The 18844-nt window shown below is 57.7% G+C and overlaps 1 protein-coding gene and 1 long non-coding RNA gene across 2 annotated transcripts; both read right to left on the reverse strand.

Annotated features, from left to right (window-relative positions):
• Positions 1-604: 604 nt before the first annotated feature.
• Positions 605-1147, reverse strand: LOC143173512 (uncharacterized). Its single transcript, XR_012997578.1, has 2 exons — positions 1103-1147; positions 605-813 (listed from the first exon to the last, which is right to left on the reverse strand). It is a non-coding gene; the product is annotated as an uncharacterized LOC143173512 (long non-coding RNA).
• A 1516-nt stretch (positions 1148-2663) lies between these two features.
• Positions 2664-4927, reverse strand: LOC143173503 (maestro heat-like repeat-containing protein family member 7). The gene is made up of 5 exons (XM_076363768.1): positions 4919-4927; positions 3728-3865; positions 3115-3291; positions 2729-2823; positions 2664-2685 (listed from the first exon to the last, which is right to left on the reverse strand). The coding sequence occupies exons 1-5, from the start codon at positions 4925-4927 to the stop codon at positions 2664-2666; spliced, it is 441 nt and encodes a 146-aa protein (XP_076219883.1).
• Between the last annotated feature and the right edge of the window lie 13917 nt (positions 4928-18844).

The raw sequence follows: 18844 nt of genomic DNA on the forward strand, positions 1-18844 counted from the left end.
AGCGGCCCCCCCGCCAACCTCCCCCCCAGTTTTATTGCTGAGCGTGACGTCATGTGGTGTGGAATATCCCTTGGGTCAGCCGGGGTCAGCTGTCCCGGCTGTGTCCCCTCCCAGATTCTCGTGCACACCCAGGCTGCTCGCTGGTGGGGCGGGGTGGGAAGCAGAAAGGGCCTTGGCTCAGTGTAGGCACTGCTCAGCAGGGACGAAAACACCCCTGTGTTATCAACACCGTTTCCAGCACAAATCCAACCCAGAGCCCCGTAGCAGCTACTACGAGGGAAATTAACTCCATCCCAGCCCAAACCAGCCCAGCTCCCAGTACAAGAGAGGAGTTTGATGCCGGGACAAGTGACGACTCGCCAGCTTGGCAGAGCACGGGTGCCTTTTCGTGCCCTGGGATGTCTCAGGAGGGGCAGGTTGGGCTAAAGCTTCTCCCCTCCTCCCCTCGGGGCTTTGTGGTCTAGCGGGGCAGCTGGGGCTTGGCTGCAAGGACACCCTGGGTCCGGGTGTGCTGTCCTGCAGGCAGCGGCAGAGGCCAGGAAGGACGCTGTCTGCTCAGCACCCTCAGGGTGGTCCCCATGGGAAGGACACCATGGGACGGGGCTGCTTGTTCCAGCTTTATTTAAAAAGAAAATATTCAAATACGGCCGTTTTTGAGAGGAGAACGTAATCTCTCAAAGGCTCAGCAGGGCCAGCAGCACAGCGATCGCAGGCTCCATCCTGATGTTGGCACATCTCTTGTCAGGATGAAGAGGGTCTGAACTGCCAGGGAGCTGACCGAGAGTTCCGTGTCCTTCCCCAAGGGCAGGAGGGCTGCAACGAAAGGAAGCGAAGCGGACGTGAACCCCCACTGCCTGCAGAGACCCCCAGGAGTCCCCTCCAGCCCATGCCAGCCCCACCCATCTCTTGCCCTGGCCAGGAGGAGCAGGTGGGACAAAGAGACCAGCTGGAAGCTGCTGCTCAGGAATGCCCCATGTGCCCCTGACACGTTCCTCTGCCCCTGGAGCGTTGCCCTGGCGCGGGGCCAGGCAGGGCAGCACCCTGCCCCGGCTCTGTCCCCTGCCCCGCCAGCCCCAGCCAGCACAGCACCGCCCCTACTCACCGTTGCAGATATCCAAGAGCTTCTCCAAGCTTCGGTTCCTCAGGTGCCGCGTGGCAAGCCCTAGGCACAGAGCTCCTGTCAGACCTCCTGCTCCCCAGCACGCTCCCAGCAGCACGGCCCCCGGCCCTGCCAGACTGCCTGCACCCCCTCCTCCCCCTCAGCAGGGCGGACCCCAGGGAAGGACAGTACCCAAGGGCGGTGGGACTGAGCAAGGCTCCCAGCGAGCCCACCTGCGTGGCGGGCCCTGCACGGGGCAGCCGGGGCTCTGGCAGCCACAGGGCTGTCCCTTGCTGCCGGCGCAGTGGAGGGGACCGGGGCCAGGCTGCCAGAAGAGGGACCCCAGGGGCTGGGGCTCACCGATGAACCTGATGGCCGCCACTCGCAGGGTGGCCTGAGCGTCCTTCAGGTACGGCAGGCTCTGACACAGATATTCTTCCACCCTGCTCCTGTTGTGCAGTAGCTGGAGAGAGCACAAGGGCACGTGGCTCATACAGACCCTCCCCAGCCATCCGGACCAGTCCCTCCTACCGGTGCCCTCCCTCCCTCCCAGGCAGGAGCCCTGTGGGGCTGAGGTTCAGAGCGAGCCGCAGGCACAGGGGGCCTGGGGGTGCTGCGACCCCTCTGTCCCACTGCCAGGGCTTACATGTGCCAGGGTCTTGTTCAGCACCCTGGGGGCAGGGAGGGGAGAAGGGCCTGGAGAAGAGCCCTTGGGGGCTGCGTGCTTGAGGGCAAGGAAGGAGGATGCAGCTCCAGGCTCTGGGCTCCAGGCTGGAGCAGGGCAGGCGAGGCACAGCTGCACAGCCCTCCCCACGGGCACGTGGGGCCCGGCCGTGGGGCTTGGGGGTTGTCCTCACCAAGCACTCTCCAATGAGGTGTGTCTGACGCGTCTCGGCCAGGTAGCTGAGCTTCCTCCATCCCAGGAACTTTGCACAGGCGAGGAGGGTGTTCCCAGAGGCCTGCAGAGAAGCAGAGGCTGGGAGATGGCACCACAGCCCAGGGAAGCAGCCCTGGCATCCTCCTCCTCTTGGCCAGGCTCCGAGCTGTTCCCAGCCCCTTATGGGAAGAGGCAGCAGGGGACAGAGTCTGAACTGGGTTCAGTGCCCAGGGCAGGGACACGGGGCAGCCACCACCTCAGGTATCTCCTGCTGCCGGCCAACAGAACAGAGATCCTCAAGAGCTGCTGAGCTGCTGCCAGGGATGGGGGCAGGCCGAAGGGCAAAGGAGGTGTGGGCCCACAGCTGTAGGCAGCGAGGGCTGGAGCCCCAGAGACACTGGGGCAGGATGGAGCCAGCAGCACGTCCCAGGAGCATCCCCCAGCAGGACGCTTGGCTCCCCAGCCGGGGCTGCCCCAGCTCCTCCACACCCAGGCTCCGGGTGAGCAGAGCTTTGATCCCGGGATGCAGGGCCAGTCCCCTTCTGGCTGCACCTCCCTTCCCACCATTCTCCCTGCCCCAGGCTGGTGACACACATTCCCAGACTCTGACGTCCAGCAGCCCTCGCCCCTTATGCCAGGCCAGCGTCGGCACGCCCTTCCCAGCGTCCCCAGTGGGTCGCTGGTCACTCACCTTCGCCACGCTCTCGATCTGGTCGTTCATGTGGAGAAAGAGCGGGAGCAGGACCCTCTGCACTTTCTTCTTCATCTTTTTCACGTTTCTCCCCACCACAGTCTTCATCACGTCTTCGAAGAAGCTGATGGAGAGCTCCCGCACCTGGCTGGACACCTGGTGGTGAGGAGGACAGGGGGACTTCAGCAACAGCCGCTCCCTGCCCACAGTGAGCAAGGGCATCAGCGTGTCTGATGTGAGGGGGGCTGCTCTGGGGTCGGATCCTGAACACAGGGGCTGTGGGCCAGATCTGCAGCTGCGGCTGAAGAGCCCCAAAGCCCTGAAAGGCCATGCAAGAGGAGTGAGGAGGGGAGCCCTGCCCAAGTGCTGCCCACAGGGCTGGGCTGAAGGGCAGCTGTCTTTGCAGGGTGCCCATCTGTAGGGCTCAGGCTCCCACAGCAGCCTTACATCATCAAAGAGGGGCAGGAGCTTCTCCGCCAGCTGCAGAGCGATGACGCTGGCCTCCTCCCTCTTCATGTGACCCATCATGTTCCTGAGGAGTACCAGGGCCTTCATCTTGACATCAGCGTTGGCATCCTGCAGGGTCTCCATGATGTCTGGCAGCAGGACCGGTATTTTTCTTGCCTGTACGAAACACACAGAGTTTCCTTATTGTGAAGCAGGGAACGAGCACCCTGGCAAAAATGCGCCGGCTGCTGAGCACCAGCCTCCCGCCCGGCTTCCCAGCAGGTGGCCCAGGAGTCACTGCAGCAGCCTCCTGGCAGGCAGTGGCCACTGATGGGGATGCGGGGAGAGCCCGAGGAAGGGAAGGGAGTGCAGGAGAGCAGTGTCCCCTGCTCAGCCACCCCCTGAAACCGACCGGCCTGAAGGGGGCAGGTGGATTGGCAAGCCTCTGTGCCTGGAGGGCTCCCCAGGCACCCACCAGGCCCCTCCATAGCAGGGAGGGTGATTGGAGCCCTCACCCCGCCTCCTGCCTCCCAGCCAAGGCCAAGCCACCACATTACCCCCTGCCCCAGGCCCCGGCTGCCAACATGGCTCCGCTTGACTACACCCTGCTCACCGTCTCGGGTGTCTCTGAAAGCGTGATGAGGCCCCTCAGCACCAGCGAGAGCATCACCGGGCTTGGATGCCTCAGGTACCTCTGGGCTTTGTACAGGGCAGCAAACTCCTCTGTTCCAACGTCGGCGCAGAGCAGCAGCTAAAACGAAGACAGCAGTGAGAGACCAGCAGAGCCCGCAGGGCTCCCTCCACCGCGCTGGCACAAAGGGGGCACGACACATGGGCGGTGGTAAGTGTCTCCTCTCCCCAGACTTGAAGCCCCCTCAGCCTGCGCAGAGGCCGTGCCTCTGCCCCAGGCCCAGCAACTGCCCTGACTCGGGCTTCTGCTCCTTTCTCTGCCCCTGCCCCGGGTTTCCAGGCTGCAGAGCAGGGCAGGGGGATGCAGGCAGGGGGATGCAGGCAGGGGGATGCAGGCAGGGGGGAAGCAGGGTGCTGCCCGGGCAGGGGCAGGCTTTGTGTTTTTTCACCGGGGCCAAAACAGCACAGGGCGGCCCCAAGTGTCTGGCACGGGGTCTGGCTGGTGCTGGGCAGGTCCCTGCTGACCCTCCGGGGCTGTGTCCATATGTACTGGAGGAGGTGGCCATTTGGAGGCAGACGGAAGGGGAGGGGGCCGTGCCTGTTTCCCTGGGGAGGCAGGCACAGCCCTGAAGGTCACTCACAGCCAAGGGATAGATGCAGGCGTCCTCCGCGGCACAGCTGAACACCTTGCGCAGCCGCTGGTCCTGGAGCACGCTGAGCAGCTCCGTCAAGACACTCCACAAAGCCCAAGGCACAGAGATCATCACCTCCCACATGGCCAGGGCAGCGCTGCAGACCCAGAGCGCTCGGTCAGCAGGGCTGCCTCGGCCACTGCACCGTGCCCAGGCCAGCCTCTCCGGACCCAGGTGGTGCTGCAGCCCTGGCCCTGCCCACCCCCCTCACTTGGGGTGCCCGGGGACCCTGCCCGCTTAGGCAGGAGGGGGCTGAGGTGGTGTTCCCCATGGGGCAGGGAGGAACGTGGTGGCGGGACTCTGGCTTGGCCAGCTTTGGCTGCTGCGGGCCTGGCTGACCCACCGGGGCTGGGAAGCGTGGTGGGATGGAGGGCCCTGCTCCGTGGGGATGTCCTGCAGTTTTCCGTGGGCCTGGCAGCCAGAGCGTCTCTGGGCCCCTCTCCCCACAGGGAACGAGCCCTCAAGGCTGTCGGGGCCGGTACCTGTCGCATGTTGGAGAGATCTTCAACAGGCTCCTGACCACTTCCCTGGGGCACCGCTTGGTCAGCAGGAGAAGGAATGAATCCAGGCTGTGCCGGGCTGGCTCCATGCGGATGTGCTCCATGTTTTTGTGGGTGTACCTCACAATCGTTGGCACCTGGAGGGGACACAGGTGAGGATGGTGCTGCCACTGGAGTGCAGCCATTTCCCAAGCTGCCACTGAAACTGCTGCCCTTCCCATCCCTCTCTGCTGCCTTGAAATGGCTTCAGGTGCCCGAGAGAGCTGGGTTAGGGAAGGAGGGAAGAACAAGGGCTGACAGGGCTCACGGGCAGGGCAATCCAGCCGCAGGGCACTTACATCCGTCAGCCAGGAGGCAGGGTCTCTCATGGCCATATCCAGGATGTTGCTGCCCAGCTGCCTGTCGTAGATGTCGTCTGCTGTCAAGGCCTCAATGGCCACGAGGAGAATGTCTGTCATCTGAGAAGGCTGGAGGTATTCTCCAAACACCTACGGGAGGAAGGAGGGGAGCAAAGACATGTCACGCCGAGCACCCTGATGGTGCTTCTTGGCTGAGCACCGCCAGCAGCTCTGGCAAGAGGTGCCCGGCAGTGCTGTCAGCAGTGCCCGCAAGAAAGCTGGAAGCAGGGGCTGCAGTCTCTGCAGGGCAGAGGGTGAGAGCAGAGGGTCCCCAGGGTGAAGGAGGAGGGTTGGCATCATGGGCGCCGTGTGTTTGCCCTAGAGAGAACCAGGGCTGGCTGGTGGCCAGAAGGGCTGGAGCTGCTGCTGGGACACTGGAGTGCCACCCTCGCCTAGTCCCTGCTCAGGGACAGCAGGAACCCTCTCAGCAGGGACAGTAAGGCCATGCCAACCCCACTGATTCTGGGTCCCTTTGCTCACACAAGCCTCCTGCGGATGCCAGGGACAAGAGTCCCAGCAAGGGGGGAGCTCATTACCGTGGTCATGTCGCTGCTGTCGAGCGAAGAAAGCAACCAGGTGCTCTCAGAATCCCATCCCAGTTGGAGCTCCGGATGCTCTGGATTCCCCTCTGGCAGCGTCTCGCCTACGTGGAGGGGAAACACAGAAGAGTCGGTAGGACAAAGCATCTTTGCCAACAAGCTTCCCAATCGGTGAAAAAGCTCGGCATGGCTGAGGAGGGAGGCTGTGCCGGGGACGGCTCCCAGCCCCGAGCAGCCTTGGCGTTCAGGCATCACTGTGTCCCTGCCCGTGGGACTCCTGCTGCCAGCGTGCCGAGGAAATGGGGTCCCGGCGTTGAGCCGGTCGTGCTCGCTGGCCCCGGCTCTGCCAGTCCCGGGGGGCCCCTCACTCACCGGTCTGCAGGGGCTGGACCGTGGACACCTCGTAGGGCTCTGGCGGAGAGCGGCTCTCCTGGGGAGCCCCCACCTCTTCCCAGGCCACCCTGGGGTGGCTGGGGGGTCTCTCCGCCATCCTGCGAAATGGAGGAATGTTTTGGGGGGGGGAGGGGGGGGGCAGCTTAAGGGCAACACCTCGGCAGCACGAGGCTGCCAGGGGCGGCAGGGAAAGACGTGGGCTGCGCTCGGGGTCTCCTCGCCAGCTCCGTGCTCCTGCCCTGTCCCGTCGCTGTCTTGTCAGACACTGCAGGGCCACGGCCCCGCTGGCTAGATATGGTGCCGTGGGGTGTCACAGAGGGGGGTCACAAAGGACCCCACTGTGACCCGCCGCCCGGGCTGGAAGGGGCAGGGAGTCCACTTGCAGGGGGTAGGGAGCCAGCTCACCATTGGCCCATGGGTCCTCTCGGGGTGCCCCCAGGCCCCCATCTGCTTTTATGTCCCCTCAGGACCTTCCTGTACCCTTTGGCTCATCCCAGAGCCCTGTGTTCACACGCCCCAGGCACGGCCCCAGGACCTCCCTGCGAGACCTCTGCTTCTCCCCCTCCGTGTAGTGCTCTCTTCACATCTCCGCAGTTTCTGGCATCTCACAGTTACGTCCTTTCCCCCACTCTGAAAATCTCTCTCAGCACCAGGAAGCAGAAGATGTTTACGCCTGCTCCTCTCCTCCAATCCCTGCTTGGGGATACAGTTGTCGATGGGACTCTTACAGTGTGTAGCGCGTACCAGATACTGTCAGAATAGGAAGCCTGAAAGAAATAGTCTCTCTATGCTGCCTTAACATCTTTAATCAAGGCCCTCACCCACAGCCTGAGAGACGGAGAACTTGAGGAGTCATTCAGAAAAGTCTTCTCTAAACACATGGATCTCACCGGGATCCAAACCTGCCCGACTGATGTGAACAGCTTCTAAGCTGCTCCTTATTTGTGCCTTTAGAGATTTCTCGAGGTTTCTAAGGTGCGCAGTGGAGACGATAGACATTTTTTGATGGTGTCTGCCGTCTCATTGCTTACAGAAGCTCTCGTTCACTTTTGTCTTCATCAACCCTGGCTTGAGGTGCAACTCACCGCTTTAGAAAGTGAGAAGCTGTTGGAGATGGCAGGCAGTGAAAGGAGAAACCTAGTTGGCCTGGGGTGAAACTGGTGAGAATATAAAGGGAAAACGTGCCAGCCAAAAGCTCGGAAAGTAGAGCGTCAGGATAGAAGGGGAAAAGGGGGAGTAGAAGGTGCAGCTGAAAAATGAGGCGGGGACGCCTGGGGCGCCAGGCCAGCAGCCCTGTGTACCTGCTCTGTGCAGCCTGCAGCAGGAGAAGGAACCTGTTGCCCTGACTGTACCGCCTGTGTTTGACTGGCTGCTGTAGTCAGGAAGACATGGAGCGCTCCCCGACATCAGCGAAGGGGCACCCTGGTGTGCTGGTTTTGGCTGGGATAGAGTTAATGTTCCTCATAGTAGCTAGTACGGGGCTATGGATGTCTGGAGAGCCTCGGCGTCTCACACAGCACTACAGGCCTGTACGTGGCCATTAGCTGAGCGGCTGCCCTGAATTCGGTTAGGCTGCGTGGGGACGTGTGAGACAGCTATTGTTAGAGACAAGGGACAGCCAGTAAATACAGCTAAGGGAGGGGAGAAAGAGAAAGCCTTCACTCTCCCTCGGGCACATGACTCCATTTGGTCAGCTGAACACCTCCTCAGGCGGCCCTGAAGAGCGTGAGGAGGGACAGGTGGTGATGTCCTACATGTGGGCATCTGCCGTCATTTCAGCTGGCATCCTCACCAGGCTGCAGGGTGATGCCCCCAGGTGTTTCCCACTCTCTCAGTCCTGCTCCACTCTCGTGGACTACCTCTGGCACCTCCAGTGTCACCAGGTGTTTGTGTGTGAACTCCTGCTCTCCATCTCCACCAATGACCATGGGACCATAGAAAAGGAGTGCAGGTGCCTATTTTGAACAGACACCGTTGCGGAAGCAAGAGGAATCTCACCTGCTGTGGGTTTGTGGGAGGCATGGGAGGGAGCTGAGGTCCCTTCCAGCCCCAGGACTACACATCCAGGATGAGATGCCTCCATTGACTCAGCCGATTCCCTTCCCTCAGCAGGGGTAAAGGAGATCCCTCCCTGTCAGTGTCCAGGTGCCCTGCCTAATGACGGGACAAGGCAGGGTGATTGTCAGACCTCACGGTGTCTCTGAGAGGAGAAAGGACAGTGCTGGGAAGAAATGTCTCTGCAGAGGTGAGACAGGCCACATCGGTGATTACTTCAGTCTCTTTCCACATGGGATCCTGGAGAGCCCCAGGGACAGCTGGCGGGAGCGCAGCGTGGGGTGGGGGGCAGAGAAAGTGACGTCTTGGGCAGGTCCTGTCCTCCTGGGCTGAGACAGGCTTCTGGGATGGAGGGAGCTCAGGGTAAGCAGGCAGCACTGCAGAGAGAGAGCTCTGCCAAGGAACAACTCCTCTGCAAAGCGTGGCAGAGGAAAGGAGTAGGGCAGAGAGAGATTGAAAGCAGTCTGGAGTGGGAGGACAGAGGAGAGCTCAAAGGAAGAAATCGTTACAGCCCTTGACACGGTAAGTCTCTTGGTGCAGGGCAATGCAGCTGCGGTTCCTGGCAGGGTCTCCTACAGCTATCGTAGCCTACAGGATCCGTCGGGAGGACTCCCAGTCCAGGGGCTCATGTTAGACAAGCGTGAAGGTGTGAAGCCAGGGTGTGCACCCAGAGCTGCCCAGGGCATTTCAGAGGGGACTTTTCCAGAGGAAGATCAAGGCAGGGGATGCCTTAAAGGTGAAGAGCTTTCCGGAGTCTATGCTCTCAGTTTCCTGCTCTTTCAGGGAAAAGGCGCTCCTATGTTTGGAGAGGGAGACTGAGAGTCCTGAGCCGCTACACTGAGGGATCAGTGGGTGTGGTAGGAGCCAAGTAAACTGCTTTCATCCACTCCTCTACCTGCGGAGAGCACCAGCATCACCTTTGTTGCCCTCATCGGGGTTTGTCTGACCTGCTCCTTACTGCCTGCAAACGGGGAGAACCTCTAGAGAGTGCCTGAAACGGGGAGGTTTCTTCAGGTCAGAGCTGAGCCGACAGTAGTTGCTGATGGGGTCTGTGATCCCAGACAGGGGAAAAATTGAGGGCAGAGGAACAGTTCGCGGCAGGGATAGCTCCAGGCAGCAGACACATGGCCAGAGAGCTCTACGCAGCTCCGACCAAAAATGTCACGGGAGGGAGAATTTGGAAAGCTGCCTGTCATCCCCTCCAACGCAGACGCCTTCCTCTGAGCCAGAGCCCTGGTCTCGTCTCCCACCCAGCAGAGCCTCTGCCCTCAAGGCTGCGTGGTCCAGGGCAGGAGTTGCCTCCTCTGCAGCCAGAGCTCTAGCACGGCAGAGGTGCATCTCTCCTGACACGTGGCCACTTGCCTCAGCAGAGCAAAGGGGCTGAGAGCGACTGCCCTGGGATTTTGCGAACTGGGAGGGGCTGCGCTCTGCTGGGTAAGGAGAAGGCTTTGCCGAGTGCCCGGCCACCTCTCCTCTCCTTGCTTCCCTTAGGAGGAGAGTCACAGAGTCTTTCTTTGTTTCTCCACCTGGTTGTGCTGCTCTTCTTCCTGCTCTTGGGGTCCCTGGCCAGAACAGTGGTGGTGTGGCGCAAGGGGTGGGGGTGTTGAGTGCCTGCTCTGACGCTGCCCTGGAGGGCGCTGCCCTGGAGGTGTCTCCATGGGACCAAGGTGCCCAAGCCCTCTCTTAATTGTCCAGGCTGGAGACACTGCAGTCCATGGTTGGGCAATGAGACGCTGCTTCCCTTAGCAGGCACCACCTTAAGGCACCTGACTATGCTGGACAGGGAGTCCTGCGAGGCTGTGAGCATCACTCCAGAAGGGCATCGCTCTCCTGTCGGACCTCTGTGATGTCTGAGAGCACCTGATCTGCCCATGCGAATCAGCATCCCTGTCCTGTCCTCTTCATCACACTCTGCATAGCTCTGCTGGCAAGGAGAGGTGGTTTTAAATCTCCACGTTGAACAGGACCCCTCTGCTCCCAGTACAGTCCGGTTTCTTCTTCAGAGCAACCTCTGTGTGTGGTCCTCCTCCAGCTGAGAGCGGTGCGAGCACAGGGCAGCTGGGCACCCGGCTGATGGACAGAGCAGCCCTCCTGGACGTGAGCACTGACGGAGGTTTACACTGAGAGCAAAGGGGCAACGGGGGGATTTCACCCTTTCCAAGAACATTTCCCAAGTGGGATGGGGGTGTCTGAAGTCTAAAACACAGGGTAACGAGGCACATTTGCTGCACCTCATCTCCCCCCCTCCTCTGTGGAAGAAAGCATCCTTCTGAGCTTTTTACCCTCCGCTCTGGCGCAGCCCAGGGAACTCCTCCCCGGGAACCCTCCCTCCAAATTATCTGGGCTGTTGCTACCTCCATGTGTCATTGCTGTAAAGCAGGGCTGACCCTGAAGGAGCCCACGGGTAGAGGGCACTGCTCTGCGCAGCGCCCTCAGCCAGCACAAACCAGAGCTGAAGCCTCGGAGCTGCAGAACAGTCCCCCAGGCAAGAAAAGCACCCTCGGGTGTTTCACAATGAATGAATGAAGTTTTGCTCAGAGAAGCTTCTCTGAATTTTTCTGGTTTATCTCCTTTGGCAGTTTGAATGCCCAGAACCAGCAGATGTCCAACGGCAGCTCCACCACTGAGTTCCTCCTCCTGGCATTCACAGACACGCGGGAGCTGCAGCTCTTGACCTTCTGGCTCTTCCTGGGCATCTACCTGGCTGCCCTCCTGGGCAACGGCCTCATCATCACCGCCGTAGCCTGCGACCACCGCCTCCACACCCCCATGTACTTCTTCCTCCTCAGCCTCTCCCTCCTCGACCTGGGCTCCATCTCCACCACTCTGCCCAAAGCCATGGCCAATTCCCTCTGGGACACCAGGGCCATCTCCTACCCAGGGTGTGCTGCACAGGTCTTTCTGTTAGTCTTTTTTATCTCAGCTGAGTATTTTCTTCTCACTGTCATGGCCTACGACCGCTACGTTGCCATCTGCAAACCCCTGCACTACGGGACCCTGCTGGGCAGCAGAGCTTGTGCCCACATGGCAGCAGCTGCCTGGGGCAGTGGGTTTCTCTATGCTCTGCTGCACACGGCCAATACATTTTCACTCCCACTCTGCCGAGGCAATGCACTGGACCAGTTCTTCTGTGAAATCCCCCACATCCTCAAGCTCTCCTGCTCAGACTCCTACCTCAGGGAGGTTGGGCTTATTGTGGTTTGTGCCTGTTTATATCTGGGGTGTTTTGTTTTCCTTGTGGTGTCCTATGTGCAGATCTTCAGGGCCGTGCTGAGGATCCCCTCTGAGCAGGGACGGCACAAAGCCTTTTCCACGTGCCTCCCTCACCTGGCCGTGGTCTCCCTGTTTCTCAGCACTGCCATGTTTGCCTACCTGAAGCCCCCCTCCATCTCCTCCCCATCCCTGGACCTGGTGGTGTCGTTTCTGTACTCGGTGGTGCCTCCAGCAGTGAACCCCCTCATCTACAGCATGAGGAACAAGGAGATCAAGGATGCCCTGCGCAAACTCTGTGAACACGGACTACTGCAGCATCAATAAGGTGTCCATCATCCTCAGGAAAAGCTCGGATGATCTTTTGCTCATATGTGCCTTGTTTTTCTCTTGGTTTATTATTCTTCATGTATTCCTTCTACTTAAATAATAATATTCTTCCCCCTCTAGCAGTGTTTTCTGACCCAAAAGACCTCATGTACATATGGAGCCAGGCTCCCTGTGTCGGTAAAGACAATAAAGAATCCAGCAGAATATTATTTGTCTCTGCTCCCATCTCTTAGATCTCCTCTGGAGCTGGGGGTGCAGCCCCAGCACACAGGAGAGGTCAAGGAGCCATGAGCCCAGCTGCCACATGGAGGAGCAGCACTTGTGGACCTTGGGGCTGCCCCTCGCTGCCTCAGTGGACAGATCCTTTCTGCCACCTTCACATCGGGGCTGCTGCTTCCCTGGAGCCGTGGCCATGGACAACCGCAGGATCTGGTCTTATTAGAGCAGCCCTGCCAGCGCAGGGCCCTGTGGAGAGCACGGGCTGGGAACCTGGAGGCCATCAGCGCTCGCTGCCGGCAGCGGCCCAGGCTCTGGAGGTACAGCCCCTCGGTGTCTGGAGGGGGGAACGCAGGGACGTCGTCACCGGCTGGGGGACAAAGTGCCATCCTCTCCCCCCACTGGCAAGGGCGGACTCACAGTTGAGGATGGCGGCCCTCTTGCAGGGCCGGGCGCTGGCGGCAGCAGGAGGGAGAGGGGTGCAGAGGTGGCGCCAGGCGGCCTCGCTGTCGAACACCTCCTGGAGGCAGCGGCAGGTCTGGCCCAGTCTCAGCAGGTCGGGCAGCGTCGGGAAGGAGACAACGTGCATCCTTGAGTTTCATTAGGCAAAACATGACCCTGCAGAGGATCCTGGGCTCTTTGAGCAGGACCACAGCCAGAAGAAGCGATTATCCCCCTCTGCTCAGCACTTTTGACACCACACCCAGAATACTTGCCCAGGTTTAGACCCTGGGCAACGACAGTGAGACACTGGCAAAGAGGAGCCACTTCACCGGAGGGCCACTAAGATGGTAATCCTTCCATTACCCTTCAAGAGTTTGTGTGATTCCCCCAAGAATACCAGTATCTGCAACAACATCAACAACAACAAAGGCATTAATGTCCCTAAATATAAATACCGGCAGTGGAGCAGTGGGCAGCTGTGGTAGCCACTTAGGGCAATGCCAATTAGATCAGTATTTGCAATATACAGCATGATACCCAATCCCAAAGTACAGATCTAAAGCGGTTCAGATGAAGGGCGGTCTTGCAAAAGACACCCTTTGTGTTCCCAGGTGGCATGGCCACTGCTGATTTCCCTCCCCAGGCTGGCAGAGGCTGGCTCCCCTTCTGAGGAGGGACTCCCTGCAAGGAAGCCACAGCCGTGGGTGTTGCTCACCTGGTTCTTACTGGCACTTCACTTGGCAGCCCTTCTGGGGTGTTTGATGCCTTCCTGTGACTACTCTTTCTGCACAGAAGATCATAAAAGGACAATGATTTCATAAAAGAGGGTCATAAAGGCCCTGCTATGGACAAGAAAGCTCACCATGAGCGCTGGAGGGAGCCAGGAAGATAGTTGGTAAGCACCAGGCAGATCCAGGAAGCTCAAGGCCTCTTCTAAAGCGTAAGCGGCCTTGAGCAGCAGTGCTTGCCCGTGTGGAGGTCTGGGAGAGAGAGTCGGGGCTCATCAGTGAGAATCCAAGTGATGGCTGCTGGCTTTAGCAAATCCTCACAACCATGTCAGAGCCCAGAAAGGGAAGGCACTTGATGGCTGTTGGCAGAGGAGACGCAGAGAATGTTTGTCCCGGGAATATGGCAGGAAGGACCTTGCCCTCTTTTTCTCCTTCAGTCCCCACGCTGGGACGGACCTCAGGAAACATCCATGAGCCTGGAGGAAGCCCAGACCTCCTGGGATGAGGTTCTGTCAGTGCAGGGGAAGAGGGAAGGATTTGTGAGACACATGGGAGTGCAGGTGAGGGAGCGGCGTATGTGTAGCAACAAGTGTGCTAAGGGTAGGAAGGAGACCTGAACTAGCATGGGTAAGTGTAGGGTGGGGGTCATCCTGAATTGAAGTAGGTTGATTTCTTATAAGTTGAGGCAGCAGAAGAAGGAGGCTGTGCAGGTCAGTGCTGGCATATGGCATGAAGGTTCAAAAAAGTCTGGGGGCCAGGACATCTTGGGTGCTAGGGGAGCATTAGCAGGGCTTTGGAAGAAACTGGGTGAGTTGTTGGGAACTCACAGGCACTGGCACATCCTCAGAAAACTTTGTGTTTGAAGACACAACCAGTGAGGATAAAGAGACACCAGTAAAGCTTGGGAGATCCCGGCTCAGAGTGAGGCAGGGAACCAAGGGGGTGGTTAAAGGTTTCAAGGAAGCAGGCACAGGTATAGGAGAGTGTAGGACAGCCTGTGGTGGGGACAAGCAAGGGCCTTGGTGGGGCTGGGACAGCCCCCAACAGAACTGAGATCCTTGTCCTCTCGGCTATGGCTGCTGCTTCTTCCAGGGGGGCCCGTGAGAGGACAGCAGTTCCTTATGTTCCCAGTGCCTTGTGGCCTCCTCACCTCCACAGAGGCTGGGAGGTGTCCTACCGCTGTCCTGCACTCAGCATTGCACACCCCCACCTCTCACCGCCCCCAGGAAAAGCCCCGAGACTCCCATGAGGGAAGAATCCCCTTTCCCAGGGGACAGGGCTCAGGCCTTTGCTCTCTTGATTGAGGAAATGCATCAAAGGCTTTCAGAGCCACCTCCACATTGGCTTTTCCACCTGTAACCAGTGCTTCTGACTTTCTGCTTCACCAGTCCCCAGGGACGGGAATCTTCTCTGGTCATGCCCTCCACGGCCTCTCCAGTGATGGGCATCAGTGGGGCCTGCCAACACCCTCAGGAACTCCGAGTTTTGCTGCTGACTTTTACTTCTCTAGAGGCTTGTTCAATCTGCCAGGACCTGCAGGATCTTGCCACTAGAGGGCTCATTAACATGCAAAACGCCCTAACAAGCCAAGTGTCTGTGCATAGTGTTCCTTAATCCCTCAGTTCTTATGGGGTTCTTTTGAGAGATTTCAGAAGCCAATAGATTTCAATACTAAACAAGAACAAGTTAGGGTTCCTTCTTTTTTAAATTTTTTCTTTATTTTTCTTCTTACACACATTAAGTGATATCAGCAATCTCCAGACAATATTGATCCTGAACGTCTCCTAATGGAGCCTGGATATGGAAGTCAAGACCCTTTCTGTCAGACCCTCTACGGACAGTCTTTGCCCCAACCCCACCATTTCTCTCACCAGGCAACTAGGACTTAGAGCAGCCTGTTCCAACCTGAGCTTTCCCCACTGACGTCTGTAGCTGCATGTTTCCCCTCCTGGGCACCAATTCCCACCTGCTTTACTGGGAAAAGGAGCTGACACGGAAGGATGTTTCTTAATTGCCAACAAAGAAAACCAAAGGAAGGCAGAGTTCAATAAACAAAAGACCTTCCTCAGCTGTATGGTGAGTCCACGTTACCTCCACCGAAGTTCACTTTCCATTCTGGATGGCCTTAGTCTAATCGCAAACCCATTGTTGTGTCAAGCACAGATCACCCCAAGACCCCCCAAAACTCCCCCTGCCCCGGACTCTGTCCGTAGTCGCTCTCTGCACACAGTGAGTCACACGTTGGAGTCACAAGCTCCCTCCATTCCCAGAGGCAAGCAAAGAGGCAGAGGGAATGAAATGCTCTCTCTTGACGAGCTAAAGCTGCACTGCTCCCAAAATGTCAGGGGCTCAGGAGCATCTTCAAGTAGACTCTGCAACACGCAGATCCCCTCATTTGTCATTCGCTGCAGGGTGTTACATGTGACTCCATTGTAGGTGAAGACAGGGATGCGAGTGACCTGCTACAGTGTAGGACACCTCGGGTGCAATTGCCCAGGCTTACCTTTCTGGTCCAAGGAGAGAAATGGGTTGTCTCCACTGAGATGCCCTGGCCTCCCCTGTCTGTCCACCAGCTCCTGCTCCAGAAAGGCTCTTGTCGGTCCTGGCTCACATTCCCCAGTCCCTTGTGGAGGCTTCAGCTGCTCCCAGGGATCCTGGAGGAAGTTGCCCCCTCGGTGTGGGCAACTGAGTCAAGCCCTGGAGGAAGAGGTTAGGCAGAAGTTGAAACAGATGCAGGAAAGGCCTGGGTGTGAGAAGTGCTCAGGAAGTCTGCATTTTCAGATCTTTGGTGCTGGTCTGTAAAGTCCCGTGAATTTTTCCATAGGACATGACACGGAGCTGCAAGCTGATGGCACTTTCTCACCCCCTTTGGAAATACAGGTTTATGCAGCCCTTTCCAAAACCACATTTCACCCCAGCACTTTGCATGGAGAAACCGTGTTCTGAGGACATGTTTATTCTAACACATTTCACATCTACATCTCATATCTAAGTGGAGCTGGGAGCAATGAAGGCTGGATAAGTTGGATAGATGCTGCTTGGATCTCTTTGCTGTCAAGCAATGGCCCCACCTGCTGGCACTTCCCTCATATCGTCCCTTTTTTGGAGATGGCCAAATCTTTATGGGGTTGTGCAATGGCATAACACCCCGGCCCTCCACGTGCCAGACCACCATTGATGTACATGTTCCCTGAGTTCACCCAGTCACCTTCTCCTTCAGGCACCCAGAAATGCAATCCCAGAGGACATGCTCTGGGACACGTTCCCCATCTAAAGTGAAGCTAAGCAGCCTTTAGCTCCCCAGCTCATTCCCTGGACCTTTCTGAAAGATGCGTGCAGCATCTACTTTTTGCCAGCTGTCAGGGAGTCCCGCCAGTCTCCATGACCTTTCAAAGATGACAGAGAGTGGCCTCACTGTGACATTGTCTTACTTTCTCAGCACCTCTCGAAGTGACCAGTCCATTCCCACGTACTGGTAATGGTGGAGTTTGCTCAAGTAGACTCTGATTTGACTCCTGTCCTCCGTTGGCTGTTCTCCTCCAGAGTCCTGCCTTGAGACACAAAGGCCTGGGAGACCTTGCTGGTCAAGTCTGAGGCAAAAAGGACATGGAGGATCTCAGGTCTGTCTTTACCTACTCTTCCTAAATCCAGCAGTGTCCAGTCAGTATCTTTGTTTTCTCCTGGAAGTGTTCCTGAAGTAGGAAAAGCTCGTTATGATTGCCTGGAATTCGCTTTCAGGTTCCAAACTGATTTTTGATAGAGACAAATCTTCTGCTTGGAGGATGCTGTCCTTGGAGACCAGCTGTACTGAGCTCTGCTGCCCTTCAGTGGTGCTGACTATTGGATTCCCACTGAAACTCCCCAGAAGAGGCACAAGTCTGCTCCTCTGAGGTCCAACGTCTCCACTCTTCCATTCTGCTTCCTCACTCCCCTCGGGTGATGGGACCCCACTATTTCAGGGTCACGACAGCCAATCTTCACACCTCTGACCAGCTCTTCCTTCCTTGCAAGTATCACATCCAGGTTGGCATTATTTTGGTTGGCCCATCTGGCCGCTGTGCTAAGACGTTGTGCCAAGACACTCCAGGAACCGCCTGGACTGTGCATGCTGCTGTGTTCCCCTTTCAGAAATTGCCAGGGTCATTGCAGGCCCCAGGGAGACCCAGGCTTCTACAGCCAGAGCCTTCCTTGGGATCCTTCAAAAAGACTGTACCCGCTTCCTCACCCTGACTGCGGGTTCCTTATCGCCCACCATGAGAGGCCACTTTTACTGGCCTCTCCTCGGACCCTCCCTCACAAGGGATCACCAAACTCTTCACCCGCCCCACAGAGGAGCTCCATACATCCCGTTAAAGCCTTCACTTTCAGGGAACCCCACTCCTGATCCTTCCAGCCTGTCCCTCCTGAAGAGCCGATACCCATCCAGTGCAGCACTCCACGCTGTGTGCCTTGTCCAGCCGCGCTGTGGCTGTTACTCTATCGATGTCAAAAAGCACAGGCTCGCGCTCCGCTTGTCTGCTGCCCTGGCTGAGGGCATGGGTGCCCATCTGGGCTGTGGCACCTCAGGTGTAGCTCCAGGCCAACCTCTGACTCGCCTTAAAGGAAACCTGGTACCGAGCATCGACATCCTTCTGTGTGCAAAGGCTTTGCTTCACAGCAGAGAAGCTCAAGCTGAAATTGAGTGCCAAGAGGAGAGAGGCTCGGACACAAAGTACAGAATTACAAGGGCAAATATTTATTCATGCGCATGAGGTGTCCAATCAAAACTGGGGTACCTCAAATGTGGTTTTACACAGGGTTCTTATACCGGTCAAGCATTGAGGTACAACGTGATTTGACCAATCACTAATTAACACACACACAGTACTGATGACCATCATAGTAACACTTCACAAAGCAACTATTTTTCTGCAGCCTCATCAGCCATCAGCATTCTCGCTGCTTGTCTATTGATCCAGGCGTCCCTGGAGCTGGTCTATTGAGAGTTACTTATCTGGGCTGCTAGAGACTGGGAGAGTTTCAAAGGTGTGTTAGAGGGACTGGGGTACTGGCGTTATCTTGGTTGTCCAGGGGTCTCTTTCAGCCTTCACGGACAGCTCTAAGGTTCCGAGAAGCAAAGCCCTCATTTCCAGGGCAGGGCTGTTCTTCTGGTCCTTCTGATGAGCTGGTGTCCTTTAGTTTGCTTACTCAAGCGTGATAAATCAGTATACAACGTGAGCTATATCTCCATCTTCAGAAAGTGAATACGTTTTCATAGTATAAAGACTGATTGGCCTAAGAGTTAGGGAGGGAAAGTTTGATAACCTTGGAGCAGGGGATGCCTGTGGCCAGGCGGATTCTGCAGAAGGCTCTTTGATGGTCAAGGATCACCTCTCCATGATCCAGAATGCTCCACCCCAACATGCAGGAAGTCACACCAGGGTGGCAGGAGGCTGGCATGGCTGAGAAAGGAGCTCCTGACTAAGGTCAAGCATGAAGAGGAAGCACAGAGAAGGGGGGAGCTGGCTGCCTTCCAGCCTCAATGGTCTATGACTCTGTGCTGGAGAGAGCCATTTGTGTGTGTGTGTGTGCTTGTCTGTGCATGGGGGCCCTGGA

This window comes from Aptenodytes patagonicus, unplaced genomic scaffold (genome assembly GCF_965638725.1).
Source record: "Aptenodytes patagonicus unplaced genomic scaffold, bAptPat1.pri.cur scaffold_92, whole genome shotgun sequence".
Lineage (NCBI taxonomy): Eukaryota > Metazoa > Chordata > Aves > Sphenisciformes > Spheniscidae > Aptenodytes > Aptenodytes patagonicus.